Below are 18,043 nucleotides of genomic sequence, written 5' to 3'. Positions count from 1 at the left end.
GACAGCTCCACACCCTGCTTGGGGTGACACCCGCCCTCCCCACAAGCACCCCGTCCTTACCCTGCACTGGGCCACCCCCACGTGTGGATGTCCTCTGTGGTAGGCAGAGTGGCGCCCCTAAAGATGGCCACACCCTAAGCCCTGGAACGTGTGAATGTTACATGGCAAAAGGAACTTTGCAGACAAAAATTAATTAAGATTGTAAACTTTAAAACAGGGAAATTATCCTGGATCATCTGCACGGGTCCAATGTAATCACAAGGATCCATAAGAATAGAAAAGGCAGGCAGAAAGAAGGGTCGGTGGGAGAGAGGGACTGGGCCTGCTGCTGCTGGTGGAAAATGAAGGGCCACGAGTCAGGAGGGAGGGTGGCCTTCACAGACTGGCAAAGGCCTCACCTGGCAGCCAGCAAGGAGATGCTGACCTCAGCTGGCCCACAACTCCAAGAAATTAAATTCTGCCAACAATAATCCTCAGCAAGGAAACGGATTCTCCCTTAGAGACGCCAGAGAGAACGGTCCTGCCAACAGCAAGACTTTAGCCTGGAGACACTCGTGTTGGACTTCTGACCTACAGAACTGAGATAAAATTGTGGTTTTTATTTATTTATTTTTTTTTTTTCGAGACGGAGTCTTGCTCTGTCGCCCAGGCTGGAGTGCAGTGACGGGATCTTGGTTCACCGCAACCTCCGCCTCCTGGGTTCAAGCGATTCTCCTGCCTCAGCCTCCTGAGTAGCTGGGACTACAGGCACCCGCCACCACGCACGGCTAATTTTTGTATTTTTAGTAAAGATGGGGTTTCACCATGTTGGCCAGGCTGGCCTCAAACTTCTGACCTTGTGATCCGCCTGCCTCAGCTTCCCAAAGTGCTGGGATTACAGGCGTGAGCCACCGTGCCTGGCCAAATTGTGCTGTTTTTAAACAAAGCCTGTGGTAACTTGTTATAGTATTAACAGAAAACTAATACACACTCCTCATTCAATGTGGGCCCCTACAACCCACACCAGGCCACCTGTCAAGGGAACGCTTACCTTGATCTGCCCCACTTAATAGCTTTAGGCCTGATTTGTTCAGAAAGAGAAATGACGGAAATAGACGGAGAAAGGGAAGGGGAAGTTCCGACATGTTTCTGAACACCTTGAAAGGGATGAGGTTTCTGAGCCCAAGAACAAGGGCTTTCAAGATATCTCTAGGAATCCCCAGTCTCTTGGGAACACCAGTAGTTATTTTCTGCCCTCAGAGTGCTAAGAACATGCATGGTCCACAAAACTTCCAAAAAGGAAAGCTGTACTTCCTTTGGAAGCAATAGCCACATTAACGCAGCCTTTATTATTTAAACAACGAATATCCCTGGCTCTGTGGTAGTGACCATTTCCCACTGTAATTACCGTTGAACGCCAGCTCTGGGGGTGTGATGTGGCGAACGCATAGTGAGGTCCACACTCCTTGGGACCGCAGCCTGAGTTCCTGTCCAAAGGCTTCCCTGTAGCTGGGTCCACCCACAGGCTGCTGTTGAGCGGTAGGTGTGTGTGGAGACTGCAGAAACAGGAAGTGCTTGTGAAAGAGCACGCTTTATTGGGAAGCAGACGGCTGCACAGTGACCAACAGGCCACCCAATGGGCACTTACACATCGTACTCTAAAAGACACAGGATGTTTTGCTAATAAAAATCAGTGGGAACAGGGATTCCTCTGGGCAACTCCCCCAACCTCATCCCTTTCAGGGATTGAGAAATCTCCCAACCATTTTCCTGATGACAGCCATGGTTCATTAGAGATACAGCCCCTCAGGGGTGCCTTCCTGTTTCTTATAAAGAACATTTTCTTTAGATTTTTTGAAGTCTTCATTTGTTACTTTCATTCTACGTTCTCTTAAGGCCATCAGACCAGCTTCTGTACAGATTGCCTGTAAGAAAGAACAGTGTGTTCAGAAAGTGAAATACTCCTTTTTATTCTAACAAGGAATTCCAAAAAACCTATTCTGAGGCCAGGCGCGGTGGCTCACACCTGTAATCCCAGCACTCTGGGAGGCCGAGGCAGGTGGATCACCTAAGGTCAGGAGTTCAAGACCAGCCTGGCCAACACGGTGAAACCCCGTCTCTACTAAAAATACAAAAAGTTAGCCAGGGACGGTGGCAGGCACCTGTAATCCTAGCTACTCGGGAGGCTGAGGCAGGAGAATTGCTTGAACCCGGGAGGCAGAGGTTGCAGTGAGCCAAGATCGCGCCACTGCACTCTAGCCTGAGCAACGAGCGAAACTCTACCTCAAAAAAAAAAAAAAAAAAAATCTATTCTGAAATAAAGCATGAGACACCTAGACTAATCACAAATTGCTTATTTGGGAAAGATTTGATTTTTAAAAAAAATGTTTTAAGCATCCTATTTTCTGAAAGGATGTGAAGTGGCTTAAACTGGGAGTTACTGTAACTAAGACTGACCCAAGGGTCAGGGCTGTGGGTTCTAGTTTTGGCTCAGGTTCTAACAAGCTATGTGGCTTCTACAACACCACTTTCGTTAAAGAGAATAATATTCCTAGGAAATAAACAAAATTATGCCCTGAAACTTAAGAGGCAATTGACAGTATATGTCTATTTCATTTACCTATAGTCATAAAAGAACATGTATTCTGGTTAGATACTGTAAGTGGCAGTATCTATACTATGGAATAATACTACAGAGTATAGCATTTATTCCAATATATTTAATTTCTCAGTAATTACTGGCCCAAAGTAAAAGAAAACAATAACCCATGTTACATGGGTTACTGTTATTGTTTTAGGCCTGATCTGTTTAGAAAGGAAAGAGAAATGAAGGAAATACATAGAGAAGGACAGCAAACAAACATATTATGTGGGTTATTGTTATTGTTTTCTTTTTCTTTTGGCCAGTAATTACTGTGGCAAAAACAAGATGTGGCAAAAAACACAATCCTGGCACAGAAGTTTGTTTGGTGATGGCCATCAGGTCATTTACTTCAAATGGTTCGGGTGAAAAGAAAGTTTTGTGTATAGAAAGAGAAAAAGCAAACAGGTAAAATGTTAACTCTTGGCAAATCACTGTGCTATTGTTGCAACTTTTTTGAAGGCTTGAAAATTGTCAAAGTAAGTTTTTATCTTAAAAATAGAATTTTAAGATCTTTCAATTTTTAAAAAAGAAGATAGATTTTACTTGCCAACAGAGACATCTAGTTCTCTAGGACTAACTGCCAATGATCCGTGGGCTCAGGGCAGGTGCTGGCCTGGAAAGGCACTGCTTGTGCTGTCCCTACCTAACCATGGCATTTATGCCCAACGAAAACCCAGCTCTTTCCAGGAAAAGCAGGTAGAACCCATATTCAACGCTGCCAGGCCTTGCTGTAAATTCTGGTCAGCTGGGAGGAAATGTCCTAACTCATGTACATTTGTCATAAAACCAAGAAGTATAATCTGGTACAACCTTCCAGAACACAGATTGGGACATGAATGCAGCGGGTGCTTGGTCCCCACTCCGCGGCTCTGGGGAGAGTTCTCCCAGGACATACCCTTCCCCTGACCTGGGACTGAGCAGCTACATTTGACACACCTTGAGAAAGTCACCTGGGCCTAAGGCTTAGTACCAGCGACTCAGCCTTGTGGCTCCAGGTGATTTAGCGTCACTCACTGCATAAAATGATGCATTAAGAATGACTTCAATATCAAGCACATATACCATCTGGATGTAATCGTAAACCAATATGATGATTAAAATACAGACACCCACCTGTCCAGGCCAACCACCATCCCAAGAGCACATATAGACTCTTTCCTGATTGACGGCCACATTCCCAGAAATAAGCTGACATGGCTAGGCTCTCACCTTGATGTCAGCACCAGAGAGGTCATCTTTAGCCATGATCAGGTCGTCCAGGGTTACATCATCAGCCAGCGTCATCCTGCTTGTGTGAATCTGAAAGATGCGCTTCTTCGTCTTTTCATCAGGCAGGGGGAACTCAATCTTCCTGTCAATGCGGCCTGCAGGTACAAAAAGATTTGAAGTCACACCACCATCCAAACCCAGGCTTGGCCATGGCTCAGAGGCCTCAGCCCATCTCCTTACATATGAAGTTTCAGTCAGACAGAATTCTGTGGGAAGGATGTCCAAATTTTAAAAAGTAAACATATATTTTTGTAGTTTGTAGATTTCTACATTTGAATTCTCTTCATTTAAAAGAAACTCTCTCTGCTTTGGTACCTTCAGAAATAAATGAAAGGAGCAATTCCTGAGTGAAACTGAGCAGACCTATTGTGTTAAAAACATTACAAAAGACAGCAAACAAATCACTGTTTCTTCTGATGCTACCTGAATGTAAAAAGGACAAATCCTACCATCACATGAGTTATTTCTTCCAGAAAAAGCAGCAAGTTCTTGAGGCTAAAAAGGGAATATTATGGAAAAGACAAGACATAAGACTGGAATTCAAAGGGCCGAGGTGCACAGACCATATCATGCTCTGTTTTAACCCTCGTCTCAAGGGGACCTATTTTTTTGTAAATTATCCTGAGTTTCACTGCAGTATTTGCTTTTTTATGTATCATTTTATAGGCCTCCCAAAGCACACTTAAACACAAATATATAAACACATTAATCTCCATGATGAAACCAAAGCAAATTTAACCTGGTCTGATAAGTGCTGGATCCAAAGTTTCTATTCGGTTTGTGGCCATGATAACTTTCACATCTCCCCTAGAATCAAATCCATCCAACTGGTTCAGCAGTTCCAACATTGTTCGCTGAATTTCTCTCTCACCACCAGAATTGGAGTCATATCTTTGGGGAAAAAAAGGGAAGGAATGAAGACCCAACTGATCGCCTGCTCAAGGGGAATTACAGCAAAGACCTCATTGTGACAAAACACCTTAACAAACATTCCTGTTTGAACTCACATGGCACTCCCTCAATTATGCTCGGAAAAAATAAATTCAGCACCCCTTGCCATGGTCTGAATGTGTTTCCCCAAATTTATGTGTTGAAACTTAATCCCTACTGTGTGGCTAAGAGATGAGGCCTTTTGGAAAGGGCTAAAGGCATGAGGCAGAGCCTTATACAGCATGAGTTCCTTCTAAAAAGAGAAAAAGGCCTTATACAGCATGTATTCCTTATAAAAAATGCTGCAGGGAACTAGCGTAGGCCCTTTTTGCTCTTATGTTTGTCCCCTGAGCATTTGTCTCCTCTGCAGAATAGGTGCCATCTCGGAAGCAGAGAGCAGCCCTCACTAGACATCAATGCCAGTGCCTTGATCTTGGGCTTCTCAGCCTCCAGAACTGTGGGAAATACATTTCTATTCTTTATACAAATACCAGTCCTAAGGTATTTTGTTTAGCAGCACAAATGGACTAAGACGCTCCCCATCAGCCAAGTTACAGATCATATTTTTTCATAGCAGTTTCTGTGTCTGAAATTGTATCATTTATTCTGTTTCCATGTTTGGTATCTGATCCCTACAACCTGTGAGCTCCTCCAGGGCAGAGACTGTTGTTCTCACAACTGTGTCCCTAGAGTCCAGATAGTCCTGGATCAGGGTGGGTGCTCAAGACATGGTTATTCATAACTGACCAATCTCTCCAGACGTTCACAGTTCCTGGGCAGTTGTTAGCTGGCTCCTGGGAGAGCAGAGCCTAAAGCATGCATGGAAGGCCACGCACAGCAAGAACTGTGGCCATAGGGAGAGCCCCCCGAGATTGCTCATTCTCAAGAGAAGAGCTATGCGGTGTTCCCTACTAAACAAGGCAAAATAAGTATGAGAAAGTCTACCTTTTTGTCCCAATGGCGTCAATTTCATCAATAAACACGATGGACGGTGCATGTTCTTCAGCAACTCGGAACAATTCCCGTACGAGTTTGGGCCCATCACCTAGGTACTTCTGAATAAGTTCAGAGCCAACCACTCTCAAGAAAGTGGCTGAGGTTTGGTTTGCTACTGCTTTGGCTAACAAGGTTTTACCTATTTTAGATGAAAAAAGATTTAAAAAAAAAAAGACACCTTAAGTGCCATTTTAACTTAAAAACTCGTATCATTACCACCTTAAATGGACACCAAAAACAGGCGGGCCCTCATGCTAAGGCATGGCACCAATTCAAGTGTCACGACATTCCATTCTCCTAAGTAGATAAGAGGACATTTAGAAAAATCTACTAACATGTTTGGATTATCCTTAGCTATTTTGCTGAACTTATGATAACGTCAGAAAATACTTTTTACTTGGTTATTTTCCAACCTTGACCCAGTTTCCCCTGAAAAGCTGCGAACTATAATGACCTGTACGAAGAATTGCTTCATTCCAGTAATGAAATAAATCTCATTTTTTTCTCTGGTTGAGTCTTTCTTGGGCCCCTTCAAAGTTGCATACATTAACCTGACCCATCCAACCCAGGGCTGTAGAGCCAAAGTAAACTCCTAGGAAACCATCAGTGCTGGAAAAAAGGGTCTGGGAATCCTAGCTTTGGCCCTAAGGAGATACACGAAGTGTTCCTGAGCTCCAGGCATGCAGTGCCTACTGCTCCAGAAAAGTAGCTACTGGGTGGGCTTGCTGCCAGCTCAGACAGCTGAGACAGGACCAGCTCTTGATGAACCCCACAGTGAGAGCTGCTGTGGCATGCCCTTCCAAGGGAGAGGCAGTTCCTCCCACTGATCTCAGGGAAGAACTCAAACATCATTTCCAATACTGCTCTACTTGCTGATATTTCTGTTTCAGGTTAAAAACAAGAGTCAGCTGGCCAGGCGCGGTGGCTCACGCCTGTAATCCCAGCACTTTGGGAGGCTGAGGCAGGAGCATCACCTGAGGTCAGAAGTTCAAGACCAGCCTGACCAACATGGAGAAACCCCGTCTCTATTAAAAAAGTTACAATATTAGCCGGCACATGCCTGTAATCCTAGCTACTCGGGAGGCTGAGGCAGGAGAATTGCTTGAACCCGAGAGGCTAAGGCAGGAGAATCGCTTGAACCCGGGAGGCGGAGATTGCAGTGAGCCAAGATCGCGCCATTGCACTCCAGCCTGGGCGACGGAGCAAGACTCCGTCTCAAAAAAAAAAGAAAAGAAAAGAAAAACAAGAGTCAGCAAAGAGTGCCCAACTTGAGAATTTTTGAATTGGAAGACCTGGGATCCTTTGGTGGTCAGTGAGGACCTTGACAAGGGCTGGGTAGGTGCCTCAGGATACAGAGGCAGTTAGGGGCAGAGCTGGCAGCCTCGGGCCAGCACGGGAGGAGTGTGGAGGTGGCTAGCTGGTGTGCGACAGGGAAGACTTTCCAGAAATGGGATGGCTGACACAAAGCTCAGCTTTGCAACATGTGGCAATAATGTTGCTTTTAGACAGGCAGAGTAGCAGATGCAAAGGCTGGACTGCTCCCTGAAAGCATCAATGAGGGAAGGTGAACAGAAAACAAATAGGACCTTTCCAGTGGATAGGATGTTATTGTGCAGAAGCAGCCAAGTCTAGCCACTGGGCTGCTTCTGCGGTCAGAGGGCTCACTGAACAAGTTGCCCGCTCCTCTGACAGACTTGCTTGTCCAGTCCTGCCTCCCAGCCCTGTACCGCAGCCCCTTTAGTACTAGAGCCCCACAGGGGGCCTGCAGCTGTGGGTCAGGAGGCCTGTGTTCCAGCTCCAGCCCTGTTACTAGCTCAACTCCCAGAGGGGCCTTGGGCTAGTCACCGGCCATTCTGAAACATAATTTCCTAAGCTGTAAGATGAGGGGCTGTAGAAGAGGGATCTCTTCTAGCTCTCGGCCTCTGGGTACAGGTGTCTCCGTCTCTCCATTGTGGGTACCCCTCAGCACGGATCTTCTTAGGAACACTGTCAATTCTCTCAAATGACTGTGCTTCCTTTGGAATCTGCACAGCAATGAACTTCTAAGTCCTGAGCTCTACCAGATGAATCTGATACTGCAGAATAGGGTGGGGTTTTTTTTGTTTTTTGTTTTTGGAGATGGTCTCGCTCTGTCTCCCAGGCTGGAGTGCAGTGGCACGATCTCAGCTCACTGCAACCTCAGACTCTCAGGTTCAAGCAGTTTTCCTGCCTCAGCCTCCCAGGTAGCTGGGACTACAGATGTGTGTCACCACACCTGGCTAGTTTTGTATTTTTAGTAGAGATGGGGTTTCACCATGTTGGCCGGGCTGGTCTTGAACTCCTGGCCTCAAGGCATCCATCCGCCTTGACCTCTCTCAGTGCTAGGATTATAGGCATGAGCCACCATGCTCAGAATAGAGCTTTTAAAGTAGCACTTCTCCACTATGGCTCCCAGGCTTGGCCATACCCCAGATGAATAGATCAAAATCTTTGAGGAGGGGTCAGGCATCAGTTTTTTTTTTCTTTTTTTCAGACAGGGTCTCACTCTGTTGCCCAGGCTGGAATGCAGTGGTGTGATCATGGCTCACTGTAGCCTCGACCTCCAGGGCTCAAGTGACCCTCCTCCCTCAGCCTCTTGGGTAGCTGGGACTACAGGCATGCACTACCACGCCCAGCTAATCTTTTTTTTTTTTTTTTTTTTTTTGAGATGTAGTCTCGCTCTGTCACCCAGGCTGGAGTGCAGTGGCGCTATCTCCGCTCACTGCAAGCACCGCCTCCCGGGTTCACGCTATTCTCCTGCCTCAGCCTCCCAAGTAGCCGGGACTACAGGCGCACGTCACCACACCCGGCTAATTTTTGTATTTTTAGTAGAGACGGGGTTTCACCACATTGGCCAGGCTGGTCTCGAACTCCTGACCTCATGATCCACCCGCCTCTGCCTCCCAAAGTGCTGGGATTACAGGCGTGAGCCACTGTGCCCGGCCACGCCCAGCTAATTTTTTATAGAGACAGGGTTTCACCAAGTTACTCAGGCTTTTTCTTTTTTTTTGCATCAGTATTTTTAAAGCTCCCAAGGTGATTCCAACGTGCAGACAAGGTTGAGCAGCCCTGTTTTAAACTAAGGAATTGTGGTGTCCTCGCTTATTAGTTCAGTAATTATAACTAGCCAGTGCTGCTGCTCAAGAGACCAGCTGGGTGTCTGGAAAGAGTCAAAAACAGAGCATACCTGTGCCAGGTGGACCATAGAGAATGACCCCCTTAGGAGGCTTTATACCCATCTCTTCATAATATTCAGGATGGGTGAGAGGAAGCTCCACAGATTCCTATGAAAAACAGTATAAATGAACGGCTTTACTGAAATTATTAGCATATTTACTAATTGGCAACATGACAATATCTTGCTTTCAACAAAAATAAGTAAAAATCTCAATTACTCTTCTTGGAGACAATGTGCTTGATTTCTATTAGCAGCAAAGACATACTGAAGATGACACCTGTCCTGCTTGAGTTCCCCGCACCCATTCCATCTCCCTAACCACACCCAATTCCCCTTTTACTTTCTAGTAGAAGTCAGCCTGGAGCTCTTCTTGAGCAAGAGAGACTTAATAAAGCTCAAGTTGACCCTTTTCAATTAAACTACAGATAGGACTAGGAAAGACTTCCTGATGGCTGTTCCCATCTAGGGACATTACAGCTATTTCTCAGCTGCCTCAGAGGTCCCTAGCAGAGATCTGTGATGGCTCGGAATGACTTCCCTATGAAAGAACATGCAGAGAGCCGACGGCCATCCTCAGTGACCATATGCCCTGCATATGGTCCAGCCCCCAGGGCTGCTGAAGGCACTGGGATTATGCTCCAACCCCACTGCTGTCTAAATGTGTGCAAGTACACATGCTATCTCCACAAAGCACTGGAGGCTTCCAGATAAACACAACTGAAGTCAACATAATCAGAAACATTACGTATTCACACAGACAATGCATTCAACATTACACTAAAAAGAAGGAAGCTGCAGCTGCTGCAGGAACTATCACACAACTGACTGTTATTTCTATCACCTAACTCAGTATTAACAAATACAAAAATACCACAACTGGCAAGCTCTGACTCAGCTACTGGTTTGATTAATAAATAAGCAAACATACAAAACACCTGCAAAGTATCCTAAATGGGACAGCAGAAACCAAAACTGAAACCCAGAGATGGTTACCAATCAATCATACCTTAATTTCCTGAATTTGGTTGTCCAACCCCCCAATATCTGCATAGGTCTCCTGGGGGGCCTTTTCTACCTTCATCACTGTGACCAGGGGATCCGTGTCATCCATCAGCACCCCTATTACGGCATGCACCTAACAGGAAACATCAAGGTTTAACACAGGAACGTGAGGTTTGCTGGATTTGTTTATAGCAAAGCAATGCCAGTCATGGCATCCTTCTGCCTGAGGAGTGCTTTGGTGATCTACTTCCACGGGACAGGAAGATGAACCTAAGTGAGAAGAGAAAGCACTTCCGTGGGCTTTCTGAAAAAGACTATCACCTCACCTTGTGGTTGAGCAGGACCGAGCAGCCAGGTTCCAGCAGATCCTTGTCTACAAATGAAAGAATGCTGACGTAGTGTTCTGAGCCCACAGATGTAGACACGATGGCATGATTGTCATCAATGATCTCTTCCAAGGTTCCTACTGACATCGGGGTCCCCCTCAGATCATCCACTTTTGATCTTTCCTCCTACATATGAAAATGCCAAGGAAAAAAAGCAGACTAGACCTCAAAGTAGATGATCCTGATAGTTTGCTAGATTTGCAAAGCAGCTGATGCTTGTAAAAGGCAGCTAATAATACTCATGAAAGCCTGGACAGGTTCAGCTACTTGAATTTCATTTATTTGTTGACAATTTTATAGAATTCAATTTGTAAAAAAGAAAATGATAGTAACTTTTCAACTTACCTCTTGCTTTTCTTCTAATGGTTTCATTTGTTCCTGATTTCTAATGAATTCCTCCTCCATGAGAAGATAGTCTTTAATTCTCTCTAACTTGAGTAATTTTAACCGGCACTGAGTGTGAGGTGTCACTGAAATTTAAAGTTTCATTATACGTGGACCCTGAAGTTTGCAAGTAAGGAAAAAATATTAAGATTTTAAAATACGCTCATTTTTGTTGGAGATAGCTTCAGAAAAATTCAGTTTGGTAACTCTAAGTAAACCGGTGCCAAAATGGAAAGGGGAGTGTGGCTGTTATATAATCAGGCCCTTCAAAATGGGGATGGGGTTTATGACCAAATAGCTAGCCCCAAATGACACACCCTGGCTGAATAGTCTGTATACTTAAAGAAGGAAAAAGCTACTGACCCATCAGATAACTGGGTCTGGTTTATTTTTTCCCATAGGTACTAATAAAAAGTTACATATGTTGCTCAGGCAGTATACACTGTTGTATGCTGGCTATATACATACTCATCTATTTGTAGAATTTTGAAATATCAGGGATATTAACCCTGCTTATCACATATATGGCAAATATTTTTTTTCCATACATTATTGTTTCTTTTGGCTTTGAAGTCTCAAGCCACGTAAGAATTGTGTCTTTTTTTTTTTTGAGACGGAGTCTTGTTGCTCTGTCGCCCAGGCTGGAGTGCAGTGGTGCGATCTCAGCTCATTGCAACCTCTGCCTCCTGGGTTCAAGCGATTCTCCTGCCTCAGCCTCCCGAGTAGCTGGAATTACAGGTGTGTGCCACCGCGCCCAGCTAACTTTTTGGATTTTTAGCAGAGAAGGGGTTTCAACGTGTTAGCCAGGATGGTCCCAATCTCCTGACCTCGTGATCCACCCGCCTCAGCCTCCCAAAGTGCTAGGAATTGTATCATTTTTACAGATAAATATGTCAACCTTTTCTCTTATGGTTTCTGGGTTTTCCAAGTTACTTCAAAAACTGTCTTCTTCCCTAAGGTTAAATATATTTCTGAATTTTCATTTATTTATTTTCACATGTATACCTGTATTCCATTTGGCAAGAGTCAAGAATCTAATTTCATTTTCTCTGGACAAAAACTTTTGAAATGCCTTTTATATTTTTTTAATTTTATTATTATTATACTTTAAGTTTTAGGGTACATGTGCATGACGTGCAGGTTTGTTACATATGTATACATGTGCCATGTTGGTGTGCTGCACCCATTAACTCGTCATTTACATTAGGTATATCTCCTAATGCTATCCCTCCCCCCTCCCCCCACCCCACAACAGGCCCCGGTGTGTGATGTTCCCCACCCTGTGTCCAAGTATTCTCATTGTTCAATTCCCACCTATGAGTGAGAACATGCAGCATTTGGTTTTCTGTCCTTACAATAGTTTGCTCAGAATGATGGTTTCCAGCTTCATCCATGTCCCTACAAAGGACATGAACTCATCCTTTTTTATGGCTGCATAGTATTCCACGGTGTATATGTGCCACATTTTCTTAATCCAGCCTATTAATGGACATTTGGGTTGGTTCCAAGTCTTTGCTATTGTGAATAGTGCCACAATAAACATACGTGTGCATGTGTCTTTATAGCAGCATGATTTATATTCCTTTGGGTATATACCCAGTAATGGGATGGCTGGGTCAAATGGTATTTCTAGTTCTAGATCCTTGAGGAATCGCCACACTGTCTTCCACAATGGTTGAACTAGTTTACAGTCCCACCAACAGTGTAAAAGTGTTCCTATTTCTCCACATCCTCTCCAGCACCTGTTGTTTCCTGACTTTTTAATGATTGCCAATTGCCATTCTAACTGGTGTGAGATGGTATCTCATTGTAGTTTTGATTTGCATTTCTCTGATGGAAATGCCTTTTATATTAAATAACCCACCCTATTCCCCACAGACCTGAAGTGGCACCTTCAATGTATATTAAATATCCATGTAACATGACTGGTTTTGGACTTCCTACTCTGTTCTGGTGGCCTCTTTCTGTACCAATACCATACCAATTCATTATGGTAGACCAATGGCTGGTTTTACTGATTTCCTTCAATTAACTGAACAACATTTTTTAAAGTAGTTTAAGGATTTCTTCTTAGTTTTTTCTTCTAAGCAGGGAGGAGCATATTTAGATGAGGGTTTGGGGAGGTATTTGAGCTGAAGCCTAAAGGATGAGAAGCAAGTAGCCATGAGAAGAACTGGGGGAACATTTTAAGCAGAGGAGTGAGTAAGGGCAAAGGCCCTGATATGTACAAAAGTCAAAAAAACATAAGGCAGGCAGTGTGACCGATGAGCAAGGGGGAGTGGCAGGGCTGAGGTCGGAGAGGTGGGCTGGGTCAGGTCACTTGGTATGAATTTTATTCTATGTTCGGCAGGAAGTCATTGAAAAATTTTATTATAACTTCAGGCATTGCATGATCTGAATTTCAATACAGTGGCATTTCATTTCATGAAATAAACATGATTCTGAGTTACTAAAGTTCAACCTGGGTTTTGTCATTTAAAACTATACTTTTATTTTATTTATTTATTTTGAGACAGAGTCTTGCTCTGTCATCCAGGCTAGAGTGCAGTGGCACAATCTTGGCTCACTGCAATCTGCCTCCTGGGTTCGAGTTAAAACTATACTTTCAATCCACTAGAGGAGCCAGTTAAAGAAAAATGTGACTTTTTTTTTTTTTTTTTTTTTTTTTTTGAGACAGAGTCTCGCTCTGTCGCCCAGGCTGGACTGCAGTGGTGCAATCTCAGCTCACTGCAAGCTCTGCCTCCCGGGTTCATGCCATTCTCCTGCCTCAGCCTCCCAAGTAGCTGGGACTACAGGCACCCGCCACCACGCCCAGCTAATTTTTTGTATTTTTAGTGGAGACAGGGTTTCACCGTGTTTTGCCAGGATGGTCTTGATCTCCTGACCTTAGTGATCCGCCCGCCTCGACCTCCCAAAGTGCTGGGATTACAGGCGTGAGCCACCACCCCCCACCATGGTGACATTTCTTAAAGTGAGACACAATCATATAATACTGTATCTTAAAACAAAAGATAACTTGTATGCCAACCTAGAGGAATGCCACACTCAAGAGTGAGGTGGAAATGAATCACAAAGCTAGAGCTTCAGTTGCCCCTCTACTTCCTGTTACCCCTTTCAGACTCTAAGCTACATGCACAGAGATGGTTTATCCTAAGAACTGGAAAGATGGCAAGGAGAAGCCATGTCATTACCCAGTGGCAGTTTGCTGGCAGCATCTGGTCCCTTTGTTTTCTTCTTCTTTTTCCCCACTCTAGTTGGTACAGGAGGTTCATATTTCTTTTTCTTGTCCTTGAGTTGTTAGAATAGCAGGAAAAAAAAAATCACATGAAAATCATATTAAAACACACACTTATTTCTGTACCACCATCATCTATTTTCAGGTGGTACAATTTTCCTTATCTTTTAGGATGTTATTAAAAACCTGACTTGTTTCACATTCCTGCAATTTTAATAAGTAAATATGATTATAATAAGTAAATGTAGGCTGGGCGTGGTGGCTCACGTATGTAATCCCAGCATTTTGGGAGGCTGAGGCGGGAGGATCACTTGAGGTCAGGAGTTTGAGACCAGCTTGGCCAACATGGTGAAACTCCATCTCTACTAAAAATACAAAAATTAGCCGGGTGTGGTGGCAGGCACCTGTAATCCCAGCTACTCGGGAGGCTGAGACAGGAGAATTGCTTGAACCCAGGAGGCGGAGGTTGCAGTGAGCCGAGATCATGCCACTGCACTCCAGCCTGGGTGACTCAGTCTCAATAATAATAATAACAAATGAAAATAAATGTAATCTTTTTACCATACACATAAGTGACAATTAGCCATATTATTCCAATAAGGTATAGAGGGTTAAGAATCAAGTTATATGCCAAAAGTTTAGGTAACCTGAGACAATCTTCATACCTCAGGCTATTAGACACCAAAATTATAGGCAATTTACTTTAATACTTCTATAATGTCATTGCTTTTACACACTTAAATAAATAACTCATAAATACCTATCTGATGGTTAGGTCAATAACCTTTTCTAAAGCATGAAAAGCATATTTATTGTATCTGTAGGACAGGCTAGTTTAAAAACTACTGGATCATTCTACTTTTTAAAATTCATGAATCCCCACAGAACTTCTCAGCCGAGACCCATGACATTTTCCACAATTTGCTCATATCACAGGACAAATCTGGCATATTTACCTTGTCATCCTTCTTGCCACCTCCAGGACCATGACCACCACTCTGACTTTGACCCTGGGGGAGAAAAATCAGGCACAGATGTAAATTCAGAATATGATCACTTCAAAAGAATAACTTTTTACTGTCCTGTGAGTCTATAACATGTCCTGTGAGTAACATTTCTCCCTCATTTTAACATTTCTGAACCCAAGATGTAATACTTGCAGTCAATGTGTGCATTTAGTGTGGCAGAATTTCTTTTTCCCTGAAAAGATGTTCGATAGATTACTGGTGCACCTGGCAATTGATTGCATCTTAGAATCAAGAACAACTCTTTTGAGAAGTAGATACAACTAAAGAGGCTGAGAGTCTTAAGATCACCCCCCTCTTGAGGGGAAAATATGGAGCTTCACATCTCTTGATAGGAAACTACCAGACTGAAGCTATCAAGAATATATTCCATAAAATCAGGCTATGAAAGCTACGTCATTTTACACACTCAAAAATCGTTTACCAATCATTTACCCCTTACTTAGATCACACCAAGATCCAGAAGACTTTCCTTCCAATAGCACCTTATCCAATTCCTACCCCTAAAGCCAGGGGGCTCTGGGGCAGGTCTGTCTTCTCAATCTGAAAAGCTCCATCACCTTAAGGTGTTAAGAACTTAGTGTATTAATAAACTCAGTGGGATTCCTGATTTTAAGAGACCCTACAGTTATAGGACAATGCTTAACACTGAGCAATGTCTCAGAAATGGTGGCATTTCAAATATGAAGATGAGTGAACTTACTGATTAGAAGGGCCCACTCAGCTCCCTCAAATCAGCTCCACACAGGCACTTCTAAATTAATACACCAACACCTCTTCACCTCTTGGGCATTTTACATGTTTCTCAGCTTAAATAACAAGTACACCAATTACTGAACCCCTACTATATGCCAAGCAGTGTCCTAAACATTCTCCAAGTATTATCCCACTTAATTCTTACAAACACGATGACACTGGTACTATCGTTACCCCCTCATTTGCAGATAAGAAGACCAAGGCCCAGAGAGCTTAAATGACTTGCCTGTTGTCACAAAGCTTGTCAGAGATGGAGCCAGGAATCACACTCAGGTTTGCTGAATGCCAAAACCTGGGTGTTTCTCTACTGTTCTAGAAAAAAAACGATGGGGTTTGTGTTCCAGCACAGCCACTTACTGTGTTTCCATTTCTTCCTTATCAAAATGAGGACAGTAGTAATTACCTCGAGGGAACTGTTGTAATAAATGAGAAAATGCTGGAAAAGTACTTGGTACATGCTTAGAATACTACCCAGAAATCCGTATAAGACCTCTATGAGGCCGGGCGCGGTGGCTCACGCCTGTAATCCCAACACTTTGGGAGGCCGAGGCGGGCGGATCATAAGGTCAGGAGTTCAGGACCAGCCTGGCCAACAGAGTGAAACGCCGTCTCTACAAAAATACAAAAATTAGCCGGGCGTAGTGGCGGGCGCCTATAGTCGCAGCTACTTGGAAGGCTAAGGCAGGAGAATCGCTTGAACCCGGGAGGCGGAGATCGCGCCACTGCACTCCAGCCTGGACGACAGACCAAGACTGTCTCAAAATAAATAAATAAATAAATAAAAATAAAAAAGACCTCTATGAGATCTGGCCTTCTTGCCCTTCATGATGCACGTTAAACATTCCCATCTCAGGTCCTTTGCACGTGCTGTATCTTCTGCCTTGACCACATTTCCCTCAGACATCTGCAGGGGTTACTCCCTCAATTTCGGTCCGCTCAAATTTCACCTCCTCAGAGCTACCTTCGCTGACTCTATAAAAAGCAGCCACTCCTCCAAGCTATCCCTTTCTATACAATAACCATACAACAATGACCACCCCACCCCTGACATATTACATATTTCTGATTATTGTCTGCCTTCTGCTCTAGAATGTACGCACTATGAAGGCAGGGACTTCAATCAATCCTCAGTGTCTACAACAGAAGCTAGCCAAAAGTTTAACAACAACAACAAAACACCAAGTGCTCAGTAAATACTTGTTTAGTGAATTGATGAATAAATGCTAGCTGTTTTTATTATTACTACTGCACCACGGGCCCTTTCCGTCTTAGCTCCGCCTGTCATAACAACGTCTTTAAGGCCTCCTTCAAATGCCCCCAGCTCCGAAAGGCCTTCCACGACTCCGCGCTCAACTCCTCAGGTGGAATGAATCCCACCCTCTTCTCCAGCACCCTTCACCTGCCCGACTCAAAAAGCATTTTTCCCGGTGACTCGAGGAGGCGCCCCCGAAACTCCCAGCGCCGATCAGCAAAGCCCTGGTCGGCGGAGCAGCAAAGCCAGCGACCTGATCCGTTCTGCCGCCCCACAAGACCACGCAGGAGACCCTCTCTCTGCGCTGAGCCCCGGCCCCAGGACCCCCGGGCAAGGCCCGCTGGTCGGCCCCGGCCCGCGGTGGACCTGAGCGCGGTCTCTGGGAGCCTCCACCCGCCGAGAAGATCAGGCCGACAGGAGGAGAAGAGGGCTGTCCCAGTTCCTCGGGCAGCCGCCTCTTTCTCTCGCCTCACGCCGCTGAGACCCCATCGCACCGCGACGACCAGCGGAAAGAAACCCTTAGTCACTCACCATCTTGCCTTAGCCACTTGAGCTGCCGCTGCCGGAAGTTCCTCCACCACTGCGGCCCGCCACAGGCGGAAGTCGTTAGGGACGCTACGGAAGCTGATAGGAACCAAATTCTGCGCTAAGTTGTGCTCCCAGGGCTTGTGCGGGCGGTCTAGGGCAACGCAGTAGTTTATAAGCATAAAGTGAACTTTATAAATATTTTACTTGAAAGAAATTTTTGAATACCCGTTATGAGGCGCTTGTCAACAACTTAAGACAATGACCCCTATTGTCAAAGAATTAGGACAATCGTGAAAATATAAAATATTTAAATTATGCAGAATTTATAACTGGGAAGAACTTTATGGTTCTAAAAACTGGAATGGTATTTGGAACTGGGAAGTTGACATATACATTTGCACAAATATTTCAGTTATTATTCAGCTTCTGGAATTTAACCTGCACATCTGGGAGTCTGTGTG

General features: G+C 44.4%; 1 protein-coding gene across 4 annotated transcripts; it reads right to left on the bottom strand.

Annotated features, from left to right (window-relative positions):
- Window positions 1-1,551: 1,551 nt before the first annotated feature.
- On the bottom strand, window positions 1,552-17,668 carry PSMC1 (proteasome 26S subunit, ATPase 1). 4 transcript variants are annotated; one of them, XM_063793071.1, is made up of 12 exons: window positions 16,206-16,252; window positions 16,029-16,114; window positions 14,978-15,031; window positions 13,978-14,074; window positions 10,748-10,872; window positions 10,343-10,528; window positions 10,021-10,149; window positions 9,024-9,120; window positions 5,768-5,957; window positions 4,632-4,783; window positions 3,833-3,987; window positions 1,552-1,904 (listed from the first exon to the last, which is right to left on the bottom strand). In XM_063793071.1, the coding sequence occupies exons 5-12, from the start codon at window positions 10,805-10,807 to the stop codon at window positions 1,770-1,772; spliced, it is 1,104 nt and encodes a 367-aa protein (XP_063649141.1). In that variant the 5' UTR covers window positions 10,808-10,872; window positions 13,978-14,074; window positions 14,978-15,031; window positions 16,029-16,114; window positions 16,206-16,252; the 3' UTR covers window positions 1,552-1,769. The 4 variants fall into 4 exon arrangements, with proteins under 4 accessions (XP_063649141.1, XP_510114.2, XP_009426560.1 ...); XM_510114.8 differs by lacking the exons at window positions 16,029-16,114; window positions 16,206-16,252 and adding an exon at window positions 17,586-17,668; XM_009428285.5 differs by lacking the exons at window positions 16,029-16,114; window positions 16,206-16,252 and adding an exon at window positions 17,586-17,636 and having other exon boundaries at window positions 10,748-10,903.
- Window positions 17,669-18,043: the final 375 nt, after the last annotated feature.

This window comes from Pan troglodytes, chromosome 15 (genome assembly GCF_028858775.2).
Source record: "Pan troglodytes isolate AG18354 chromosome 15, NHGRI_mPanTro3-v2.0_pri, whole genome shotgun sequence".
Lineage (NCBI taxonomy): Eukaryota > Metazoa > Chordata > Mammalia > Primates > Hominidae > Pan > Pan troglodytes.
This window is presented reverse-complemented; position numbering and strand designations above follow the sequence as displayed.